The sequence below is a fragment of the Pan troglodytes genome, chromosome 15, assembly GCF_028858775.2.
Source record: "Pan troglodytes isolate AG18354 chromosome 15, NHGRI_mPanTro3-v2.0_pri, whole genome shotgun sequence".
NCBI classification, from domain to species: domain Eukaryota; kingdom Metazoa; phylum Chordata; class Mammalia; order Primates; family Hominidae; genus Pan; species Pan troglodytes.
The window spans coordinates 55,442,550-55,468,131 of NC_072413.2; the positions used below are offsets into that span (position 1 = coordinate 55,442,550).

The window sequence follows — 25,582 nt, forward strand, 5'->3', positions numbered from 1 at the left end:
AAATCCTTGAATTCATAACTGCATTATAAGGAGTTCTACATGGAGCTGGCTAATAAACAGAGAAGGCATTAGGATGGATTTTCTTTGGAAGCTAACATACTCTGATAGTTTTGAAAAGTATTTTGAGCTATGGCATCCTTATTGGCATATACACATAGTTCCTGTATCCCAAGGCAATGCTTAATTTTGGCCATTCATTTAGATGTATAAATGGCAACAGCTTTTGCAAGAAAAAGTCATTTTCTTTACTATATAATCAACCTTGTCTATCCAAGACTCCTGGGAGATGATGGAAATGAGGGTGAGCAACTGCATAGCTGGAGAGAAACAAGTGTTTCTCTAATTGACTAGTCAACTCAACACATTCATTAATTCAGCAAACATTTAATGATAAACTCTTTGCCAGCTGTCATGCTAGGAAGCAGGAATACCATACAAAGAAGACATGGTTTATGCCCTCATGTAGCTCACAGTTCATTAAGCTTGTGGAAGTGGGTTTCGTGAAATTGAATTTTAAGTCACATAACAGAATGGTGAAGACGTGCCTTTGGCTCCACTAATTTTAGTGTTCAAAGTTATCCATCCCATTTTTTGTGTTTTAAGCCTTCCAAATTGACCACAATAAGTGAGGACACCATGAATAGGTTGGATTTGTTTATCCTCTCAAGGATCTCATTTTTTCTAGAAAGCTGGCTAGTCAAACAATGCATGCTTTCTTTTGGTGGAAATATGCTTCTTACCTACCACAGAAAAAGTAAGAAGACTACTCACAAAGAACTGGGAATAGATATGGCCTGGGACAATCTAATAGCCTTCTGTCCTTGGAAGAAACATGAATTTTTATCACCTGACATCTCAGGCTTGTTATCTTCTTAGTTTCTGATGTGAATGCATTGAATGTCAAATTGAAGTGGTGTTTTCCTCTATTTTTTTCTGTTTTTGGAGTCTTCCCATATAAGGCACAAAAGGGTCTTTTTGTTTTGCTTTGTTTTAAAGCTTTAATAAATTCTTGGAAGATTCTGGATTGCTTGAAATTATTTTTAGATTATGCTAAACATGGAGCTGCATTTTACACAAAAGTTCTTAAAAATTGTCCCAAAAGCTAATTTTTCTAAGTGGAATAACTTTAGAATTGAACATTTATAAGATTCGCTTTATGTTTTAAGGAGCTCTAAAATCTACGTCATAATCTAAGAAGTCTTAATTTTGAACTTTAATTCACAACGATCTTCTACACGTGACATTATCTCACGTGTATCCTGTAGGCTCTCTGTTACGGTTAGCTCACTAGAAAGTGACCTAAGTGAGCTTAGTGTTTAATGCAGCATTACTGTGAATTTCCTTTAGAAACTCACTTTTATTTGTCTCCAGTCTACTTTTTCATCTATTTGTTTTTGGTTTTTTGTTTTTTAATTTTGAGACAGAGTCTCATTCTGTCGCCCAGGCTGGAGTGCAGTGGAGTGATCTTGGCTCATTGCAACCTCTATCTCCTGGGTTCAAGCAATTCTTTTGCCTCAGCCTCCGCATCAAGTAGCTGGGATTACAGACGAATGCCACCATGTCTGGCTAATTTTTGTATTTTTAGTAGAGACGGTGTCTCACCATGTTGGCCAGGCTGGTCTTGAACTCCTGACCTCAAGTGATCTGCCCACCTCGGCCTCCCAAAGTGCTGGGATTACAGGTGTGAGCCACCACATCCAGCCCATCTATTTGTTTTATGTAATCTAATTTTCTTTTTAAAAACATGGTGAGGTGGCAAATGTCAAAGATGAACCCCAAAGGACCACACTTTGGCACTCATGCCCTTGTGTAGTCCTCTTCTGCATTAACTCCAAGCTGGCCTATGACTTTAACCAACAGAACATGGTGGAAGTGATGCAAAGTCAGTTCTATGACTAGCTTTTAAGAAGACTGGCAACTTCTGTTTCCTCCTCTTGAGACAATTGCTTTTGGGAGCCCTGGGCTCATATGAGAGAAATCTCTGCAGTGTCCTGCTGAAGAGATCATATGCAGATGCTCTGAGGCTACATGGATAGGGGGCAAGGTCCCCCTGTGTCAGTGTCCTAATGGGGCCTCTGGATGACTCCAGTCTTAGTAGTCCAAATGTAGTCCAATTTCAATGACATGAAAGACTTCAAAAGGGAACAGCAGAAGAACCACCTAGCTGAACTCAGCAACCCACAGGAAAGTGAGGCAATAAAATGGCTCTTGGTTAGCCCCTGTGTTTTGAGGCATTTAGTTATGCAGCAATAGTTAACAGCACATGTGACGGACTTGTTAATCATAAGACTCTAAAGATATCATTTCTTTTTACCAAAGTGATTTGCTGTCCTCAAAGTAATTCATATATCAGTTTGGAAGATTTTGAGAGTAAAACAAGCTTTCAATGCACTCAGTTTCTAGGTTAATGAATAGTATTCTTATTCTTGATCAAAAAACTCATCAAAAAGTGGGATTCTCTCTGTCCTGGTCCTCACCAGTGCTCGTGGCTTCTTCTCATCTTTCCCCTGCTCATCTGAGTCAGAGCTGGAACTGTCCCAGAGAAGCTGTCCCTGGGCCTCTTGTTCATGAAGCCATGTTTCCATTTTGCCAATTTTCCAGGGACAGTAGTTATTCACTGCTTGATGTTTCAAAAATTCTGTATTCTTTGAATTTCCTACAAAAAAATTAAGTTTCTTTAATTTTTTCCCTTAGCAATGATTTATTTGTTTATTAAGTGCCTAGCTTAATAAATAATCTGCTTGGTGGTTTCTCAAACTATATATACACAGTTTGAAAAATTATATATATATATAATATATATATACACATTTCAACTGGTGTCTCTGTAAGCATTAAACATTTTTTAGTTGTTATTTTTTAAATGATTTAAATCTTCCAAAAGTCACAATAATACAACACACACCTATATACCCCATCCATCAACATTTTGCCACAATACTTTTTCATCATATATATGCATATATCTATCTATCTATGCATACTTTTCAGCTGAACCATTTGAAAATTAGTGGCAGAGTCACCTCCCCCCTAAATATATCACTACAAATCTCTTAAGACCAAGGGCATTTTCTCTGCATAACTACAATACAATTATTACACTTAAGAAATTTAACATTGATATAATACTGTTTTCTAATATATGGTCTATATTCAAATATCCATGGTTGTCACAATAATGCCCATTATAACTACTTTTTATTTGCTGTTTGTGTTTTAATCTTTAGGTCCAGGATCCAATCTAGGATCATACATTGCATTTTATTTTCTCGTCTCAGTATCCTTTAATTCAAGAATACTCTTCTACCCTTTTCTTCTCTTTCTTTCTCCCACAATCTCTACACCCCATCACCGTTCCTCCTTTTTCTCCTCTTCTGTTTCCTCTTCCATCTTCATTGTCTTTTTCATTTTTCCTAATGTAATGCTGACATTTTAAAGAATCCAGGTCAATTATTTTGCAGAATGATCCTAAATTTCAGCTTACCTTATTATTTCCTGGTTATTAAATTGAGGTTAAACATTTTGGGCAAGAATATTGCACAGGTGACATTGGGTAGTGCTTTTTGTTGAACATCTACTATGTGCTAGACACATAATATATACTTCTGACGTTCACATCAACTCTGGCTTCATAGCAGAATCACCTGTTGCAGCCTTTTAGAAAGAGATGTCTAAACTGTTCTCCAGACCCATAGTACTGGGAAGTTCAGTGAGTCTGGCATTCTATTTTACTTTATATTTTTTATTAAAAGAGACAATTTATTTTTAGTTTGGGATTTTATTTATGTGCATATGTATTTACCTTAGCTTTTTATTTAAGCAGTTCCCAGCATTCTTTATAAGGCACTCCAGAAAGCAACAGGAGCTTTGTTCAAGGAAAGCTGGCTTTTAAGAAAACAAAATCTTCCCAACCACTTTGGAGCTGAAACAAAAATCCTAGGTCAAAGCCCAGAGTTTCCCACTAGACTGGTTGAAACGACCATAACTTTTTGGATGTCATCTTAATGATGATTGTTTATTAAATCTTTTGGCATAGTTTATGTAAGCCCTTGATATCTGAAGTTGTGTATTATTATATAAGAAAATCAAGTATTTCTTTTTACCTTGTGCACCATATTGTTAAAAACTACTTTATTGAACTATGACTGACATACAAAAGCTACACATATTTAATGTATACAGCCTGGTGAGTTGGAAACAAGCATTTTAATGTGAGAATTCATGACTTGTGATTTGTTGGGCCTCAGTGAGAGGCTACCCGTTTTTCCCCTTGAATACTATTATAATGATTGTTGTTGCCTATTTAGATAGCACTGGCAGATAACCATCTTAACGTCTGCAGCCCTGATCTCTTTCCTAAGCTACAAAGGACGTTTTTGTAAAACTGGACACCTCCACTTTGATATCTACTTGGCAATAATGCAGCCCTACCTTCTCTTTCTCTCACAAACCTGCTTCTGCTCCTGGCTACCCTAATTCAGCAAACGGTACTAACTTTACCCCATTGTCTGCCTAATTGTTCAAGAGAAACCCAGGAATCTACCTGGCCTCCTTACCCTCTCCATGCACTTACATCTAACCTATCACCTGATAATTCTGATCATTCTGTCTCCTAAAGATCTCATATCTGGCTGCTTCTCTCCATCCTGATCGTGACCCCACTATCCTGGTCTCAACATCATCTCTCACTTGTGCTTTTGTTGTGTCCTTATAATTGGTCTTCCTTCATCCTTTTACTTTCCCCTCCCACCCATTCTCCACAGTGTAGACAGAGTGACATTTAAAAATATGAACCGCTTATGCCACTCTCCTGCCTTATCAGTGGCTTCCCATTGATTTTAAGATAGAGTTTGGAATTCTTATCTGACATGGCTTACAAGACCCTGTGTGATTTGGCCCTGCCCATGTCTCCAGAACCATCTCCAGTTACTCTCTGAATCTCTCATTCACCTAGAGTCCATCGTGTTCCTTCCCACTGCAGGACTTTTGCACATGCTGTGGTTGATTACCATTTTCAAAATTCCAGCACCCATGGTCCTCACACCTACATGCCCTCCTCCCCACTTTATCCAGCTACTTCTTATCTCAGTTTAAATGTCCCTTCCTCATGGAAACTTTCCCTGACTCCACAGATACCAGGTCTACCTGTTATACTCTTGTTAAACATCTCTTTGTTAAAACCAGAAACCATATCTGCCTGGCTCATCACCATACAATGAAACGACCACACAATGCCTGGCACTTGGTATGTGCTAAATAAATATTTGGTGAACAAATAGATGAATAAATGAATAAACAAACGAGCAATCAGAGAATTTTGGGAGATGGGAAGTATTGGTAACTAGGACCTAAAAAAGGCCCCATTCACTGGGGCTCAGGAATGCCAATCATCTCTGCTCTGCAAATTAGTCAAGAACTACCAGAGGCACCATTCAGACTGGGAACAGGAATTTTCTAGAACATCCAGCTATCGGCAGGAGCTCTGAAACAGAAGGGGAATGTTTGTTTGTGGTGGGATCTAGTGAAATATTAATGATAGCCTAAGTCCCACAACACCATTGATGTTATGAAAATTCAGGTCTAATGTTAGTGTATGAGACAAAATTCAAATATTCAGTTTCATCCTTGAAAATCAATCCTTTGTCACTCATAAAGTATTACATACATAGTTTTGTGTACACAGCATTAAAATTTGAGAGCTTCTGAGCTAGGTTTCTTATTACTTGTTACATTTTTATAAATCCTCGTTTAATTCTCTGTGGTTTATAGACTTTAAAAAATAAAAACACAGTGTTTAAAAACCTAAATGGGTTTCGGGTGAGCAGAGTAAAGGAAAGTGTATCCTACTCCAAAATTAATTTAGGGAGAGAGGAAAGCAACAGCTGTCAGTGGGAAAAATAGGAAGTGATTTAGGCAGTAGAAGAATCACGTAAAGCATGAAAACTGTTTGATGGTTGTGTGTTTTATGTGTTTCAGAAAAATGTATCACTACTCTATCAAACCCAGAATTTCACATACAGAGCTATATTAAAAAATAAAACAGGCTGGGCGCAGTGGCTCACGCCTGTAATCCCAGCACTTTGGGAGGCCGAGGTGGGCGGATCACGAGGTCAGTAGATCGAGACCATCTTGGCTAACACAGTGAAACCCCGTCTCTACTAAAAATACAAAAAATTAGCCAGGTGTGGTGGCGGGCGCCTGTAGTCCCAGCTACTCGGGAGGCTGAGGCAGGAGAGTGGCGTGAACCCGGGAGGCGGAGCTTGCAGTGTGCAGAGATTGTGCCACTGCACTCCAGCCTGGGCGACAGAGTGAGACTCCATCTCAAAATAAATAAATAAATAAATAAATAAATAAATAAATAAAATCTATAAAAAATAAAATAAAACAAGATTCTTTATAGAAAGAGTGCAGGTGGCCAGATAAGACCAGAATTTTGAAGCTGACATTAAAATAATGGATTCAAAGTGACACATCCCTGAAGCATATGACTGTTTTCACTATAAGACATCAATTGTGGCCAGGCACGGTGGCTCATGCCTGTAATCGGATCATGAGGTCAGGAGTTCGAGACCAGCTTGGCCAGCATGGTGAAACCTCGTCTCTACTACAAATACAAAAGTTAGCTGGGCGTGGTGGCAGGCACCTGTAATCCCAGCTACTCGGGAGGCTGAGGCAGGAGAATCATTTGAACTTGGGAGGCGAAGTTTGCGGTGAGCCGAGATCATGCCATTGCACTCCAGCCTGGGTAACAAGAGCGAAACTCTGTCTTAAAAAAAAAAAAAAGACATCAATTCTATCCTTCTTCAGTTTTGTCTATATTCCCATACATTTGTATGGCACTTTACTTCTTTTTTTTTTTTTTTGAGACAGAGTCTCTCTCTGTCGACCAGGTTGGAGTGCAGTGGTGTGATCTCAGCTTACTGCAACCTCTGCCTCTCAGGTTCAAGTAATTCTCGTGCCTCAGCCTCCCCAGTAGTTGGGATTACAGGCATGTGCCACCACTCCTGGCTAATTTTTTGTATTTTTACTAGAGACGGGGTTTTGCCACGTTGGCCAGGCTGGTCTCAAACTCCTGACCTCAAGTGATCCACCCTCCTCAGCCTCCCAAAGTGCTGGGATTACAGGCATGAGCTATGGCCTGTAAAGTGCCTGGCCACACTTTACATTTTATGTGTGCTTTTATACATGTTAATTTTTACATAAACTTTACATGGTATACAATAACTTTATTCCCATTTTACAGATGTGGAAACTGAGGTTCCTGGAGGTTAAATAACTAGAATTTAGCTATATTCTTTCTCTCTCTAGAATAAAATTATATAGAAAAATATACAGTTAATATGTATTGAGAGGCTATCATGTGTCAGGTACTATTCTAGGAACAAGAAAAGGTCCCTGCCTTCATGGAGCTTCCATTTAGTAGATGCACTACTGGGACTCAGGGAAGGGCTTTGAGGTCAGTTCCAGTGCTCTTCCCACCCTCTGTGTTCATTCATGTCACAGCTTCAGCAAAGGGTAGGAGCCACAGAAACACATTAAATCTCATAGACTTGTACACCAAAAAGAGTGACATTCACTATGTGTACGTTATATATCATTTGTGTCATATGATTGTATATGTAATTTATTATAGGAATGTATGTAAAATACATGTAAAGCGTGGGAGATTTCATTTTAAAGATGCAGTAGAAAGCAGCAACTGACTTTTATCTCACAAGACAGCCACAACCCTCATTTCACCTTTCAACAGGGAACAAGAACGGGCCAGTATGTCATTAAGAGGAGACTGCTACAGAGGAACCTTAATGACCAGACCCTGATAGTAGAATGCTTAATGACCAGACCCTGATAGTAGAATGCTTATGTAAGTGTAAGATCTTAGCTACACTCCATTTGTAGGAGAAAGCGAACTACTTTTAGAAGGCATGGAAAGAAATCAAAGATGCTCTCTGGGAATAAGTAAAAAGGAATCATCGCTAGGACAAATGCCGAGCACAGAGGTGAAGGCTGTCGCCTCAGGAGTCAGGTGCCCCGTGAGTGCACGCCTGAGCAGCTTCACCTCTCACTGGCTGGCTGTGACCTTGCACATGTGACTGGACCTCTCTGGACCCAGTCTCTTCATCTGTAGAAGAGAGGTGGTAATAAGTTTCACCTTGTAGAGTTAATATGAGGATTAAATGCTGCATTTAAAATTCTTAGAAGCACTTGTAAATACTAGCTGTGTCCATTATTATCCCAGTATCCTACACTTTTACATGTACAGGGCTGCACAGTGAACACTGCAGCACAGAACAGAATGATATCCTTTGTAGGCATTGTAATCTCTCTATCATCAAACAAATTTCCAGTGATATTTGCCTTACTTCTCTTTCCAACAACTTCAGCAATAGGCAAGTGAGTTGATGCAGACATGTTATTCTAAAAGTCTAGTTAATTATGATGTCATTATAATAGGAAGAGTTAGAATTCCCTCTCTATTTCATGCTAGCAAAATCTACATTTTCTAGGCTCATTTTTTCACGTGTATCACACACACACACACACACACACACAGGAGTTGTTACAAAGAAAAAGATTCTCATACGGTTAAAGTGTTGAAAGAGTTCTCAAGGGTTATCTAGTCCATCTAAGTTTGGTTAATGTTCAAAATCACTTGAGAAACTTTTAAGATGTAAAATTCTTTCACCTTCAACCTAGAGATTCAGATTCGGTAGGATGAAGCTGGGAGACAGGACTGGGTGTTTCTTTTGTTTGTTTTGAGATGGAGTCTTGCTGTGTCGCCCAGGTTGGAGTGCAGTGGCATGATCTCGGCTCACTGCAACCTCTGCTTACTGGGTTCAAGCGATTCTCTTGCCTCAGCCTCCCGAGTAGCTGGTATTACAGATGCCCACCACTGTGCCCGACTAATTTTTGTATTTCTAGTAGAGACGGGGTTTCACCATGTTGGCCAAGCTGATCTCGAACCCCTGACCTCAGGTGATCTGCCCACCTTTGCCTCCCAAAGTGCTGGGATTACAGGCATGACTGGGTGTTCTTGAGAAGCTCCTCAGGTGGTTCTGCTCATAACCGAGCTTTTGTGCACTACTAATGCAGCTACGCCTCCCTGACTGGCACTTGAATTGGTTCCTGCCTGAGTTACTCCTTCTATTCTCCCTTCTCTACACTCCATCTCTTCCAGGAGAACATGAGCTCCAAAGTCTTCCAGCTGCTTTAAGTTTCCTTTCAGAAGTCGCAGAGTGCAGCCTTTTTTGTAAATAAGGTCAAGGACTCACAACCCCCACATTTGCAAACTTTTCCAAAGCTGTCCTTGACAGAGTTCCAAGTCCTTGGTGTCCTGGTGGGGCTGTGTGAGAGTGCAAGTCAAAAAGACCTGACCTTGAATTCTGGCTCTATCACCCTGGGGCGAACAGTAGCTCCTACCTTCTAGGTTGTGTGAGAATTAAAAGAGATAATGCATATTAAAGGCAAACCACAGTACCTGGCTTATAGTAAGCACTCAACAAACCTTAGCTTGAACAAAACGAAGCAGCTTTAAAAAGCATCAGGAAAACAGAGGAAAACCCCTTTCTCCATGTGCCAGTTTCTCCTTGGTCCCCTCCAGGTCTGAGACATCTTCCAAGGACTTCGCCAATGCTGGTTTTTCTTGGCGTGCTCTCAAGTGATGACTCTTAAATGTCTAACTTTAGATGAGGTTTTTTTCTTGGTTGTTTTGTGTATATTTTTTAAGGTATGGTTTAAATGGTAAAAATTGTTTATGTGACTACAAAGGATATTTCATTCTGAGACTTGGAAGTATAGGTTAAATAGATGCCCCAAGTAGATTTCCAATTATTCAGCCTTTTCTTATTTAATTAACTTATTGATTGAGCATCTTGTTTCTCCAAGTAGGAGCAGTGTCTCTTTCAGCAGGCAATTTTGCATCTTAGAAGTTCAAGACCTCCAGAGACATAGCCAGCTTTTCTGCAGCTCTCTCAGTGGTGGGTCAGTCCTGCTGATGTGGGGATTTGGCCCACAGCACAGCAATCTGTGTGTGTGAACAATATTGGAAATTTCAACTGTGGGTTTGCCCTGGGGAAATACAAACAAGGAAAACTTAATGGGGCTCTAATTGGTGGGGCAATGTAGCGTAGAAGGTGTAGACAAGCCTGTCCATTAGAAAGCATAGAGCGATCTGAGAGCATAAACAATTTGGCCTGGCTGAAATGTGGGGGCTGGGTGCGAGAGTGGCAGAAGATGAAGCTAGAAAGGCTAGGTAGGCAACGACTAGATCCTGAATGTCTTAGGATCCCATGTTGAGTTTATTTTATTTTATTGAGACAGAGGCCTTGTTATGTTGCCCAGGCTAGGTTTTGAAATCCTGGCCTCAGGTTGTCCTCCCACCTCAGCCTTTTGAGTAGCTGGGACTATGGGCATGAGTCACCACACTTAGCTCCATGTTAAGGAGTTTAGATGTTGTTTTTAAGCTGACAAGAATCCTGCTTGTTTTTCTAAGCAGGAGAGTGACATGGTCAGATTTGCATTTTATGAGATTACTCTGATGTTAGTGCAGTGCTTCTAGAACTTCAGTGTGCATGAGAATCATCTGGCAATCTTGATAAAATGCAGGTTCTCATTCAGTAGGTCTGGGGTATGACCTCCAATTTTGCCTTTTGTAATAAACTCCCAGGTGATACTGATGATGCTTGTATGTGGTAATACTTTAATTACTGAGTAGAGTTAAGAATCACTTAAAGTTAAGTGTTTCTTAAACTTTAAGGGAATCACAATAACCTGGAGGGGTGGTTAAACCCAGAGTACTGGGCATAACCCCTGCAGTTTTTGATTCAGTTACTCTGGCTGGGGCCCTAACAGGTTCCCAGGTGATGCTGATGCTGGTGGTCTGGTGACCACATGGAGAACCACTGAAGTGAATCATTGATGGATGGACAGTAAGACCTAATGGGAGGGGCCAAGTCAGGAGGCTGTAGCTGGAGCCCTGGTGTAACAGGACCAGGGCCATACCTAAGGCAATACTACTGGGAATGGAAGAGAAAGGGCAGATTTTACTGCTAGGTGATATCAGCAGGGCTTGGTGACCGACCAGCTGTAGGGAGATAGGGAAGAGTGACATTGGAGGCCTGGTTCACTGAGCCAGTAGATCAGCAGGAACAGCAAGCTTAGGTTGGGCAGTGATTCATTCTAGAAATTCTGAATGTGCCAAAGAGAGTTGACCTGCACAGAAAAGGGTGCAGTCGGGAAGATAAGTGTCTGCGTATGGTACCAACTCTGCTGAAGCAAATTTGCCATGTGACTGCAGGCAATATATTTTCATATGCTTCATTCTCTCTAACCACAAGATGAGGCTATTTTGCCTTTTCTCCTTCTAGGGATGAGGCAAGGCTTGCAGTGAAGCATGCAAAGCATATTAAACCCATACAAAGAAAGAGACATTTAATTACCAAGCTTAAGCTTCTGTCTTTTCCTCCCAGCCATCCAAAATTACATGACAACATGCCCACTATATTCTGGGAAGTAAAAATCTCAGCAAGAGCTCAAAGCTGTTTGCTGTCTTCTCACCGTGTCCCTCCCTTGGTAGTTTATTTGATGAAGTTTTAAAAACACTTGAAATATTTTACTAAAAAATTGTACCTGACTCACCTGGACCTCTGTTCAAGATTTCATCAGGCAACATGGTTAGAAGGTCATAGTCATCATTCCTTGGGGTGCTTTGAAGGGTTTTCTTGGCTTTATGGTCGCTTGGACTTTGCTTATTAATTCTTGCCTCTCCATGAAGACTTTTCTTTAACTCCATTTGGGCCTGAAAATCATCAACTATAAATGATCAATGTTCTTCCCAAGCTACTTTCACCAGACTAGATCAACAGATCAGCCACTTTGCAAGTTGTGTGCTTATCTGTAGACATCTGCAGTCCTCTAACCAGAACATGGTTTTCTTTTTCCTATTAGAAGGTATGGGAACTTTATTTATTGACAGGCTTGTTATGAGAAAGGTGAGTGCACCCAGTCTCAAAAAGGTATGGCTCAATTAGGATGAGGACCTTTACAAAAGTGTGTTTCTGTCAGCTAGCTGATATGATTGGAGTTCCGGAGAGCAGTAACTAAAGGCTCATTTCCTAGAGGGAGGAATTTGGAATATGACAGTTACAGGCATTACTGGTAAAGGGTTTTTTTGTTTGTTTGTTTGGTTGGTTGTTTTTTTTTACAAGAGGTCTTTTTTGTTAGATTATTCTGTGGCAAGAATTATAGAGAGAGGCATAGGTATCAGAATAAAGAACAACTCACCCCCTCCTCCTTTCACTAAACCAAGAAAAATGATCTAGCCCCATTTTCCTATGTCCAGAGTGTCATAGGAGCAAACTGTTTTTAAAAATGGAGACTTGAGACACAGATACACAGATACAAACTTAGAAAAGACTCAACAAGGTTATCAGCAGAAGGAATCTTCCTGATTCTTCTCAGCTTTAGTAGTTGAACTTTCAGCCTCAATGACGAAATTTAAAATGCTAAGTAAAGACTGGCTATCTATGCTTGATATATTCATGTGTCAGGGCAGTGATTATGTGATGAAAATTTGGTAAATATGACACTCTTCTCTCCTTGTATTTACCTCTTGTCTTTTACGGATCATTTCCAGCATTTGCATCTTATGCAAATATTGTCTGTTCTCAGAAGTATACATTGGAGTTTGCATTTTCTTTTCTAGTACCTGCTATGAAAGACAACACACTTGTTAGTATGGGGTAATTTGTTACTGACTCTGCAATTCACAAGTTTAGATCCTTTTTGAAACAGAGTCAGATCTTAATCAGTCATAACCCATAGAGATATCTTGTGATGACAAAAGTGGACTATTGTGTGTCCCTGACAAGTCCTTTGTGTCACTATCAATGAATGAAGTGGCTCTTTGATGTGTATATATGTAGTTTTTTAGGTTGCTATAGAGTTTTGTAAACCTTAAATGGGAATATCTCTCCACATCTCATTTTTGGCAAGATATCACTTCCTTTGTAAACAGATGCTTATTACCACCTCCCCAGAATTGTGTTTCTGGTTTGAGGAAACCTTTCTTTTTCTCCCTGCCTCTTTTACCATTGAGTAATTGGCTGGCTATGAAATGAGAGGGAAGCTGCTGAATGGTGAAATGGAACCTATTTCTATAGAATGCATTTCCATATGCCAGCAGAAGCCTTGGAGAATATTGCAGTTTAGGGAGGATTTGAAGTTGATTATTTGTGACTCTGAACATCTCCCCGCCGGTGCATCATGAACTCCAGTGGGACAGTGCAGACGGTTATTGAGGGCAGCCAGAGGTCAATATACCTTCATTTGTCATGTGCTGTTGCCAGGAAAGGTGATGTGTTTGACAATACCTTTTGTGTTGCTGTGTGGATAGTGACTGTCAGCTGATGTGAACCTCAGGGAGGGGCCATCTCCACAGATGCTGTCAGCACCACAAACGTGGGCTTGAGGATGTGACAGCACCTGGACATCTTTGTCAAGTCAGCCAGCCACACAGCAGCACCTAGCCAGCTCCAAAACAAATTAGGAGTGGAAAGTGTTGAAAATCTGCTTCTACCTCCGAGTTTTCATTTCTATGTGAGGGGAGTTCTAGTCCACATTAAAAGTGCATAGCAGGGAAAAGATACACAGAAGACATTTCCCAGGATTAATTTATGGTGAGGTTGTGTCGAATAAGTCAGGAATAACTTGTAGATAAGATGTCTCCTGCAAACTGAGAATAAAAAGTTTTAAACTGAGGGGAGGAATGAAAGGGAGGACTTATGCTGCATTTTTCACAGATTTGAAAACTTCAGAATCACCAATTTCTAAGTAAAAGTCTTTTCTCATCTACATTGCCCTGGTTTTCAACACAAAGCAGAAAAGGGTGCAGAGCGCATGCAAGAGGTAACAGCCACTGCCAGTTGGAGGCATGCACAGAAGAGAATAAATAGCTTTGAAAAGTTCTCACTCTGAATGACTTAACAGTTTGATTTGTCTTTGAACTCCTCCATGCAGAGAGTGCATGAAAGGACCAGTGTGCTCCAGTGCCCCAATCCTGTGTCGCCCACCCCCAGTTCACCTCCCTGTCAGGTTACTGCTGCAGCTCACCTTTGCTTTGTGCATTGTCCTGGCTTCTCGCTGGCTCAGGAGTCTTCCTGAAGTAATTACTCGTGGCAAGTCAATGGGTTCAAGCTTCTAGAAGTTCAACGTTTAGAGCAGTCAGCATTCCTCATGCCATGAGATGATGAAACAGAAAAGCCAGACATTAAATTATCTTAACACTTTGCAAAAGCGGCACTTATTTCTGAGAACATACAGGAAAGGTGATTCTAACAGCATTACAGTTATATTGGTACAAAGGGCTTTTCAACCTATCTGGGTTCTTTATTATTCTAGTGCACTGTCGGCAGTGCCTTATTGATCTAAGTGTTGGTCAGAGAGTTAGGAGACTAAGATACTCTTCTGTCTGCATTAAGGGACCATGTCCAAAGTTATCAAACCACCAGGATCTTAGAATATTAGAGATAAAAGAGGCACTAGGAATTTATTTTATTTCACACATCCCTTAGGTACCCAGCTGAACTATTCCAGCCCTTAGGGAAGCAATCTGTTTTTAAGATCTCTAGAGAAGCTCCTTAGTAGTAATCACTGGTGATTATGAGACACATTTAAAATGAAACTGCAGTGTGCTAACACATTTTAGAGATGTCCTTTTCTAGCAGGGGCTTGGCTTGATAGGGGAGATCATGTTGGCATTTCAGGGGGTCACTAAGACTGGGCAGCAATTCATGTCAACCGGTCTGCCTCCAGCCCTTCTTGCCTTAGAAGCTGAGCACTGAGAAGTGATCAAGCAGGTTTGGGAGACAAAGTCTGGTCTCTTGACATTGACATGCAATGGGGAACGTGGAGGGCCACAGAGTTTATGTGTTCCTTCAGTGAGTACTTAATGACTGCTACATGCCAGACATGGGGATGCAACGGTCACCAGAAATGGATGTGGCCCCTCATGGAGCTTACAATCTATGCATAATAGATGTACTTTTGCTTGTGTGATTATTCAAGTGATAATTACACTGCAGGGCAGAAAAAACCTGCAGGGCAGAAAAAATCTGCAGGGCAGAACTATGACACTACATAACTGAAGGACTCCACCTGAAAAATAGGGTGTGTTAGGGGTTGAATTGTGCCTCCCCACAAAATTCATATGTTGAAGCCCTAGCCCTCCATACCTCAGAATGGGAACTTATTTGGAAATAGGGTCATTGCAGATATAATTAGTTAAGATGAAGTCATGCCGGAGTAGGGCAAGCCCCTAATTCAATATGATAACGTCCTCATTAAAAAGGGGAAATCTGGACACAGACACACACAGGCAGGACACGATGTGAAGATGAAGAGAGAGGTTGGGGTGATGGTTCTTCAAGCCAATGAACAGCACCCAAGAGTGCCAGAAAACTACCTAAAGCTAGGAGAGAGTCGTGGAACAGATATTCCTCACAGGCCTCACAGGGAACCAACCCTATGGACAACTTGATCTCAGTCTTCTAGCAAACTAAGGCAGGAGGGAAAGGGCTAGGGAGGCAGTTCAAGAAAGTGCCTTAAGGTAGTACCTTTTCAGTAGAAATTGGAAGATTGGGAGTTTTTAGGGGACTAAGTTGTGCCGTAGCCCTGAGGTGGGGGGTGATCATGATCTCTTGAAGGAATGGAAAGAAATCGGTTGGCTGCAGTTTACAGTAAGTGAAACAGCAGCTTGGAATGAGCTGGGAGGTGAGGCAGGGGCCAGGTCATGCAGGGCCTGACAGGCCATTAAGATAGTGGTCCCTTAAGAGCAATGAGAAGACACTGACATGTGTTAAGCAAAGGAGTGACACGATTACATTTACTTTTTTAAAAAGGTCACGCTGGCTGCAGTGTGGAAACTAGAAAGGAATAATTATGGATGTGGAGAGATCAGCTAAGAGGACAAAGATGATGGGCTGGGGTTGAGAGAGGGAAATTGATGAGCTCTACAAATGTTTAAAGCTGATCAAACAAGATTCATTATGGTTAGTAAAGGGGAATAGAGTGCACAGTACAATGAATGGAGGGTGTTATCATACCCTGTGATGGGCAATCCAGAGGAAGACCTAGTTTGGGTAGGATGTAGAAGGAAAATACAAATTTGGTGTGCAGTAGATTGAGTTTGAGACACCTTTAAGACAGGCCAGTGTAGATGTTGAGTTATACAGGGAGCTTGGGAGGAGAGGTCTGTGCTGGAGATTTTGGGGAATAATCCCAGAGTAGAGCATGAGTGAAGCCCAGGTCATGGGCAAGGTCAGGAGTGAGAAGAGAAGAGCCAACAACTGCAGACTCCAGGAGTTCCAGTGGTGGGGCTGGTGCCCAGGAATAAGCTGGCCAAGGAGACTGGGAAGTGATGGCTCAAGAAGTCGGAGGAAAACCATGAGGACATCATGCTGCAGCAAAGAGTGTGAGCCCTACTCCCACCTTAGTCCAACGCTGAAGGCACATGCTAATTTACTTTAAAATGGTTTAGTTTTAGTGTGATTTGTTGCATTATTAAGGGGGTAGATTTGGAAGTTAACTTGGCTTTCAAGGTGACCAGGATAAAAAGAGAGAGTGGAACCACGGAAGATAGATACTGGATATTCAGCACTTGTAATGGGGAGCATGACCTGGGTTCCCCACTACTTCCCTGTACAACCACTTCTAGGTCCCTGGTCCTGGACTGGAGAGCACCCAGCAGTCCTTTCTGCTGGAGCAGCCCAAAGTAGACCTGGTAAGGAAGAGAAGAAGGGCAAAGGATGTGGAGACAAAGAAGAGACAACAAGGGGGAAGAGCTCATCTTTAAGTTAGATATATACCAGGTAATAATTTGCATTTGTGGTGGGAAGTGGTTCTCTGTTCCATTCTCACCTCAGAGGAGGAAGTGGGTCTTTTAACATAACTTAGCAAAGATGTAATGAGAGGAGATCAATCCTAGTAAGAGGAGTTTGTCTGTTCCCTGGCTCTTAACTCTGCAGGACATGAAGATGCAAAGCAAATGGGACCTGCTGGCACAAGAGGCAGCTGCTGATCAAGTCAGAACACTGCAAGAAAAGGGGAAGGAGAAGAAGGGGAGGGGAGGCCAAGGGAGAGGAGCCCCTCAAGGCACCTATGGGAGGAAGAATCAGGAATGACTGAAGGGGGATTTCTGGAAGCTGGGGAGAACAAGTATTTGTGCCATCCTCTGGACATGGAGAGTGTTCAGGATTTGGTTCTTTCTCATTAGGCCTATATGCCTTCACAGCCATTACTGCACGCCATGCCCAGGGTTATAAATATGTAATCTCATTCAATCTTCATGTGAACTCCGTGGATAATTACGAAGATTCCCCATTTCAGACAGGTTGCTGACTTGTCCAAGGTTGAACAGCTAGAAAGTGGCATCTCCAGGATTTAAGCGCAAGTGTGTCCAGCTCCAAATCTAAAGCTCTTTTCTGCACTATATGTTATCCAAAATGGCTTATCATCAGACTTTTCCGGGATTAAAAAAAAAAAAAAGAAATTCTTGGCCCATTCACTAGAGATTGAGATTCAACAGGTCTGGGGTATGTCCTGGAAATAAATATTTTCAAAACTCTCCCAGGGATTCTGATGATTTCTTTCTAGGTTGGGGGCCATTGACTTCCACATTGCCTTGAGTGAATAAAGGAACGACATCATAATAGACTATGGAGGATTTTTTTATGTGGAATATTTTTGAAAAATTGAGTCTGAAGAAGCCAAGAATTTTTAGTTTTATTAAACTCATCTATCCATAAATTCATGGACCAAGTTTTTGCTTTGATAGTATAAATATGTAGTTATCACATATCTCTTTCTTCTATTTTCAGCCTTTCTATTTAAACACACAATTCTAATAAGGGTTCAGTGGTAGATATCTTCAAGAACTCTCTCCAGGTTGAGTTTCTCCCTGGCGTTTGAAAAGAGCCCAAGGAATCACACTATTCCTTCACAAAAGCCACTAGATGGCAGCAACTAACATTGCAACTGGGATCTCTTCATTAAATCCTTTGCCACTTGATTTGAGAAGCACTGCAGAAAATTGTTGGTGAAATTGGCTTCTGCTAAATAAACCAGTCAGATGAAATTGCCTCAGAATTCTGGGTTTGTGTGCATGTTCCTTTTCCCTGCCCAGGAAGTGAGATGCCTCACTTCATCATCTTCAAAGAGAACACAATGGAAGGAACTACTAGAGAATCGGTTAGAATGACACCTTATTTTCACTTTATAAGTATCATTTGTCTAAAGACTTCTGGATTATTTGACTTCTCAAACAAAACAAATGATCAGCATAATCAGTTGAAGCATCTGCTAGGAGATTTGGGAATCTGGTGAAGGGCCAGGGGACTCAAGAGTGCTGATATGGGGGTTGCAATGTCAATCGATTGGTCAGGGTGGGTCTTATAGGGACAGTGAGATTTGAACAAATATTTGAAGATGAGGGAGTTATCCAAGGAGATCATCTGAGGACACACTATATGTGTGGGGGAAACACCTCCAATTTAAGCTAGACCTGAAATGGTTGGATAAGAAGGTGATCAGGCCAGAGGGGACAGTGCTAATCAACTCCTCAATAAAAAGGCCTGTTTGGTTCGGAGTTCTCTGGCAGAGGCTCTCAAAGCCTCTCAGCTCCAGGCTGGATAACGCTAGTTCATGACTTGCTCTTTATTTGAGGAGTAGATGTTTAGGAAGTAGAAGGTGCCAAAAATATAACTCAAATAATTTAGCATACAATTAGATTTGGTTTAATAATTAAAAATAATTTTAGAATTTTCTTTGGCAGAAATTAGGCTATTAATTAGCATGTCATGAGGACCCAGCATGTATTATTCTCTCAGAAACTCATTTGTGCTGGAAAATGTGCTGAGCTTCATTTGTGAAGATAATTATAGCTGATCTCTTTGGGAGTGTCTGCCAAGTTTCTAGTGATTTCCCTCCTCTCTGGGAGCTGACTCCAGAGTCTACAGGGGAGACGACTCTGCCCACATATCTACTGCATGAGCATATCCTCTGGCCATAGCTCATTGGACCAGAGCTGAAATCATGAGCAAAGCTGAGCCAATATCCTTTCTCCTAGGAATCTGGAATTGGAGTCAAAAAGGCCAATCTGTCCATTTGACTGGAACTGTAAGATACAAGCTCAGGGTGGCCATATTTCATTGTGTACCTGAAGAACAGAAAAAACTGATCTTTGGGGAGAAAGAGTATAGCAAATGCACAGAGAAGAACTTAGGGATTGAGAGAGCTCTGCATTTCAGGTTCCAAGGTATAATTCTTCCCTGAAGCTTAGGTGTCTCCCAGATCTTTGGTTCAATAAAACATTCCTATATCCTTTGATTAATCATGTTAGTTATTTTTACTAGTCAATGAGACTTCTAATACAGTCGTGTTACAGTGATGGTACAGACTTCTAATACAGTGATTACAGGTCTGCAGTAGCAGGGAGTGCACTTTGAGTGCTTTATCCCCCCTCCAGCAGGGATGATGGGTCTCACTGTCATTCATTTACTCATTCATTTTTCTCACAAACCTTTGTGGATCTCATATTAAGTATTAATGGCTGAAGACATAAGATTGAATAAGACATAGTCTTTGCAACCTACAGAATGGGAGAAAATTTTTGCAGTCTATCCATCTGACAAAGGTCTAATATCCAGAGTCTGCAAGGAACTTAAACAAATTTACAAGGAAAAAACAAACAACCCCATTAAAAAGTGGGCAAAGGACATGAACAGACACTTCTCAAAAGAAGACATACATACAGTCAACAAACATGAAAAAAAGCTCAACATCACTGATCATTAGAGAAATGCAAATCAAAACCACAATGAGATACCACCTCACACCCATCAGAATGGCTATATTAAAAAGCCAAAAAACAACAGATGCTGGAGAGGTTGTGGAGAAAAAGGAATGCTTTTACACTGTTAGTGGGAGTGTAAATTAGTTCAACCATTGTGGAAGACAGTGTGGTGATTCCTCAAAGACCTAGAGGCAGAAATACCATTTGACCCAGCAATCCCGTTACTGGGTATATACCCAAAGGAATATAAATCATTCTATTATAAAGATACATCGATGCGTATGTTAATTGCAGCACTGTTCACAATAGCAAAGACATGGAATCAACCTAAATGCCCACCAATGATAAACTGGATAAAGAAAATGTAGTACATATACACCGTGGAATACTATGCAGCCATAAAAAGGAATGAGATCATGTTCTTTGCAGGGACATGGATGGAGTTAGAAGCCATTATCCTCAGCAAAACTAACTCAGGAACAGAAAACCAAACACTACATGTTCTCACTTATAAGTGGGAGCTGAACAATGAGAACATATGGACACAGGGAGGGGAACAACACACACCGAGACCTGTCAGGGTTGGTGGAGAGGGAGAGCATCAGGAAGAACAGCTAATGAATACTGAGCTTAGTACCTAGGTGATGGGATGATCCGTGCAGCAAATCACCATGGCACATATTTACTTATGTAACAAACCTGCACATCCTGCACCTGTACCCTTGAACTTAAAAGTTGAACAAAAAAAAGGCATAGTCTTTGCACTGAAATAATTCATTTGTCTTGATTCTTTGTTTTTAAGATGGTTGGTTAGGGTGTGTGTGTATGGGGGTGGTGGTGCAGTGTTTGACTCTGAAATACCAATGTTCTCTTTTTGACCTTGTCTGACTATTGAGAAAATCAAAACCTAACCTCCTTTGCTTAGGATTGATAGATATAAAAAGTACTTGTGAGCTATAAAGTACTAGACAAATATTTTTCACTAGAGTAATATCTTCTATTTGAACTAATCAGCTTAGAGGCTTCACAGAAACATGTATTAAACTCATCCTTTGAAAGGAAGTATTTGATTTAGGAATAAAACACATTTTAAAACTGTCCTGTTTACCTAGAGGATTTGTAAAAACTTGTAAATTAGATATTAATTTGTTATATTTCATTTTATTTTTCTTTATCTAAATAATGATTTTATAGTTTCTAATATTTTGGGAAAAGATACTCTTTTGAGACAAAATGATACAGTCACTTCAAATAATGGCTGTGAGCTTCTGCAGAAGACAGGTAAATAAAAACCAACTGAAACAGAAATAATCCCCAACAAATGAGCTCCAATACCCCTGGGATTGGTCCAGGCATCTGGGTGAATTGCGTAGCAGGTGGGATTTGGCTTCAAATGTCAGTGATAGACCCTGCTCACAAGAGAGCCCCAAACCCTCCTTCCAATGATGGTCATTCTCAAGGACCACTCCAATCTAGCCATTCCCTTTCTAGGTTGAGAGTTCTTAAAATGTATAGCTAGCTGCAGAGAACCCATTAAATATTTATTGAGGTGAATGCGTTTAAAGCTCTTGCTTTGCTTCCTTGGAATCCAGTGTCCCGAATTTAAACAACCAGTTAACATCTAGAACAATAAAAGGTTAAAGATAGAAGGACTATAGAAATTACTTATGCTGACAGTTAAGAGTACAGACTTTAGAGACCTGGTTGATATCTGGCCTCTGTGAGTCTTTGGGGGTAGTTACTGAACTCTCTGACTAGCATGTATAAAACAAAGATAATTCTTCCTTTTTCATAGGTGGCTAAGAAGATTAAATGAATGACATAGATTGAATTGCCTAGTATAGTATCTGACTTGTAGTAGGGTGTAATTAAATAGTAGTAGCTGTTATTATTTATTACAAGTTGTTTTCCCATAGTCACCCAACTAATCAGTGCTAGATTCAAGCCTCTTGAATTCCATGGTATCTATGTCCTTGCTACTAGCTTCTTTCGGTGGCTGGTCTTAAAAGCGAAATCATTGCTAAAGGAAATCTTAAAGTAATAGAGTATTTGCGATTGATGACATTTTTCTTTAAGAACATTCTCATTAATAGCTTGGTCCTTATCAATATCCCTCTTTGATGATTATAGTTTAAAAAGGGATGTTACCATTATATCCAAGAAATTCCTTATGAAGCCTTTTAAATTCATCTTACTTGAAGTCTTTGGGGTGGATGCCTTTTAATAATACTTGTTTCTCTGTGTTCCAGTGGGATGTCAAAATACATGTCTCTGGATGCTTGAAGGATTGGGGAAGAAACAGGAATAAAACATTAAATATAATTTACTATTAAATCAGGCAATCATTAGTTACTAGACTTTGTCAACACAATTTTGTACCTTTTCAGTTATATATGTCTAACCTGTGGGTTGAATGTGGAGATGAAACACAGAAAGCAGGGAACCTACATTAGTGCACATGACACTATTTTAGTCTAGACCCAGGATTTAATATCTGCTCTCCTAACTTCCTACTCAGGTTCATACTTAGGGGGAGAGTTACAAAATTACCAATATGTTGACTGCAAATATTTTTCAAACAGAATTTGGCCTGGAAAATAGAAATTTATTGACTTATGTTAATTCCATAAAATCTCCTCCCTGAAACATAAGACATCAGAAAAATATATAACTTTAAAAAATGAAAACAATCTTCTTAGATGAAATAGATGATAGATAGATAGGTGATTATACAGAGATGAGAAAAAAATGGAGTATGTGTGAACACAATTCAATAGCCCCTTTAGTGAAAAAAATTTCCACAGGTTGCCACTATAATACAGCATATCAATATTCTTTCCTGATGAAACAAGCTGGGGATACAGAGTTAAGCCTCTATTAGGAAACAGAGAGGCTCAACAGATCCATTGTGGATTTTATTTTCCAGCTTGATTATCCTGAGCTCTTGGGAGTGCTACCATGACCAGCGCTGCATGAATGAAGTTCTTGTCCTTCCCTTTTAACAATCTGGACACATTCTGATTTCTAGATTGTTTCATAGACTATTTTACAGTCCCACTTTGCATTTTAAATGGAAAAATCCCTGGGCAATTATGCATCTCTCTCCTTAAGACATGTGAATAACCACTTTAAGGACTTTGTTCTCCCTAACTTTTAGTGGGATGGAAACTATGTCCTTATTTTCTTTTGAAAAGATGCCAGCATATTGAGCAGGATGGAAACAACAAACATATTGGATTTAAAAATGTAAGTATTTTCAGCTATTTTTTCAGAAGGCTTACTAATCCTTATTTTTTTTATTTTAGTGACATTACTCCATTATTTAATTAGATTTTCCTCAAATGGCATAGGCTGTGTCAGGCATTTATTTTTACCCCTGATTACAAGTGAAAAAAATTGATGAAGTAACTTGCCCAAGGTCATTTGATTTGGTATTTGATGGAGCTGGGGTGAGAATATGGGAGATCATGAGGATTCTCATGATCTTGTTATTTATTTTTAATGTGATTTTGTCACTTCAGACATAAGCTCACCATTTATTCAGTTACCTAAATCTTTTTTTTCTTTTAATTGAGACAGAGTCTCTCTCTGTCACCAAAATCTTAAAACTCTCAGTGGGGGTTTGGATAAAAAGGGAATTCCTCGATAGGAGCATTGCATACTCTTAGTACACATTCACGCTCCATTTTCTAAATCATGTCTATCACCTATCCCTCTATCTATCATAAAAAAATTCCTAAGGGGAAAATTCCCATCCATGTGCTTAAGAACTTGAAGAACATAAAGAACATAAAAATAGGCCATATAGAAACAACCAAACGTTGTCAATTCTGCAGACAATAGCCATGAAAAATCATTCCAGGCAAGATTTGCTAGGTACCAAAAGAGAATGTGAGGCTTTCTGAACAAGGCATCCAATAAGGGAAACTTATTTGTGTTATTGATCCAGAAGGTGAAGAAAAGGGAAAACAATATACATATATATATGTATATAATAAACATATATTTTTCTAAGTGAGAATGTCTGTTTAATTATCATTGTGGTCATCATAAAACATTTTACATGGCTTATAAAATATCCCAGGATTTATGGCCACTTCAGGCTCAGAGCTTCCAATCATAATGGGAAAGAATTCTGTTAGTTCTGCAGATGACCATGGAGAATGTGGGGTTGGGAAAAGGGTGACTCATCCACTCCTCTGTACTGCAATAAATCAATACTGTTTAGGGTGGTTTCAAAATTCATGTTAGAATTAACTCACTCTTAAAGTGTTGCTTTCAAAACCACAAAGTCTGGTGCATTAAGCTATACTGGAGAGAATGATTTAAATTTAGAATCTAACTGAAACGCGATTGCTATCATTTATCACTAGTATCTATATAATTTTAATGGTCTGGCAAAACTAGGTATAAACATTGAAAGTATTACAAACTGAGCTGAAACAAAATGATTTATCCTTCTCATATGGAATAGTGAAAAGTCCTTTGTACAGTTTATACTCCCATTCTAATGCACCCAGAATACTTTCAATTGACGTTCAATCCTCATTGAAAGATTTGTTTGAGTTTTCAAAGATAGCCTAAATTCCTTTACATTTCAGGAATTTAGAAACTTTCTGAGATCATGGAGACAGTCAGATAAATCTATTAATAATGCTCCTTGGTCCAGATACACACATCTCATGCTAGGTTTTATGTTTACCTGTAGAATATCTTCCATACCAGTTTTCTTGTAAAGGTGGCAGCTGCCCTTCCAAGGCTTTATTCTGGTCCTGCAGTCTTGCCAGTGAATATGAAGTCTTTTCTTCCAAATTCTGATTGAATGCAAAGTCCACACGGCCAGCCGAGGGAGTCTCTACCTCTTTGTTTTGCAAAGGTGCTACTTTGATCACCCTAGGGTGAGTCTTAGAGTGACTCAGGCCCATTTCATGTGAAAGACATTCAGAGGAAAGCTGCGAGGGAAGTGGTTTTGGGGTCTTTAATATAGCTTATTTTAATCAAAGCATTTCAGAAGTTTACCCTCGCTTTACAAAGCAGTCATTTCCTTCATGGCATCCGTCTAGCTCTGTTTCACTGCACACTAACCCTTTTGGCCACTTCCTGGGAGGCTGGTTTCCATGGAGACTTCCCTTCAACTTTGCCGTTTCAGACCCAAAGAATCCAGTTAAACATTGACTTGGTTATGCTACTTTCTGAAATACTCAGTGATAGGAATAGAAGCCACTGTTGATCATTAAACAAATATCGAACACCAGGAAGGTTATTAACAGAGAGAGAGATGTAGAGCAGAGGTTTAGAGAAGTCTTAAACTTGACCCTTTCATTGCAAGTACCTTTGTAAAAAAACTAACTGCTGAGAATAGCTAAGCCATCTTTGCAATTAAGAGGATGCATGCTGATTACCAAGGCTTTGTTAATCTTTAATTTAATTAAAGAATTTATCCCCCAAATAGGAAAGAAAGCAGCGGAGCGGCTAAAGCGTCATTTGATTTTTCTGTCGATGACTTGAGTTGCCTTTGAAGGGGGTGAATACATTGCAGGACAGGAGGATAATAGAATTTTTTTTCCTGGGGATAAGGGGAAAAAATTCTTGAATAAATGGTCTAAGTAAACCTTGAGTTTTTGAAGATAACCTATTTACTATGTTTTAAAATTAAATTAAATTAATTTATTTATTTTTGAGACAGAATCTCACTCTGTCACCCAAGCTGGAGTCACCCAAGCCCAGCGATCTTGG

The 25,582-nt window shown here is 39.9% G+C and overlaps 1 protein-coding gene across 8 annotated transcripts; it reads right to left on the reverse strand.

Annotated features, from left to right (window-relative positions):
* Window positions 1-368: 368 nt before the first annotated feature.
* CCDC198 (coiled-coil domain containing 198) lies at window positions 369-24,971 on the reverse strand. Of its 8 annotated transcripts, none has more exons than XM_009427856.4 (7): window positions 24,549-24,971; window positions 22,042-22,124; window positions 14,110-14,196; window positions 12,608-12,706; window positions 11,638-11,797; window positions 6,644-6,766; window positions 369-2,656 (listed from the first exon to the last, which is right to left on the reverse strand). In XM_009427856.4, exons 1-7 carry the CDS (start codon window positions 24,769-24,771, stop codon window positions 2,421-2,423), a joined length of 1,011 nt encoding a protein of 336 aa, XP_009426131.1. In that variant the 5' UTR covers window positions 24,772-24,971; the 3' UTR covers window positions 369-2,420. The 8 variants fall into 8 exon arrangements, with proteins under 8 accessions (XP_009426131.1, XP_054522008.1, XP_009426132.1 ...); XM_054666033.2 differs by having other exon boundaries at window positions 12,608-12,709; window positions 24,549-24,969; XM_009427857.5 differs by lacking the exon at window positions 6,644-6,766 and having other exon boundaries at window positions 11,629-11,797; window positions 12,608-12,709; window positions 24,549-24,966.
* Between the last annotated feature and the right edge of the window lie 611 nt (window positions 24,972-25,582).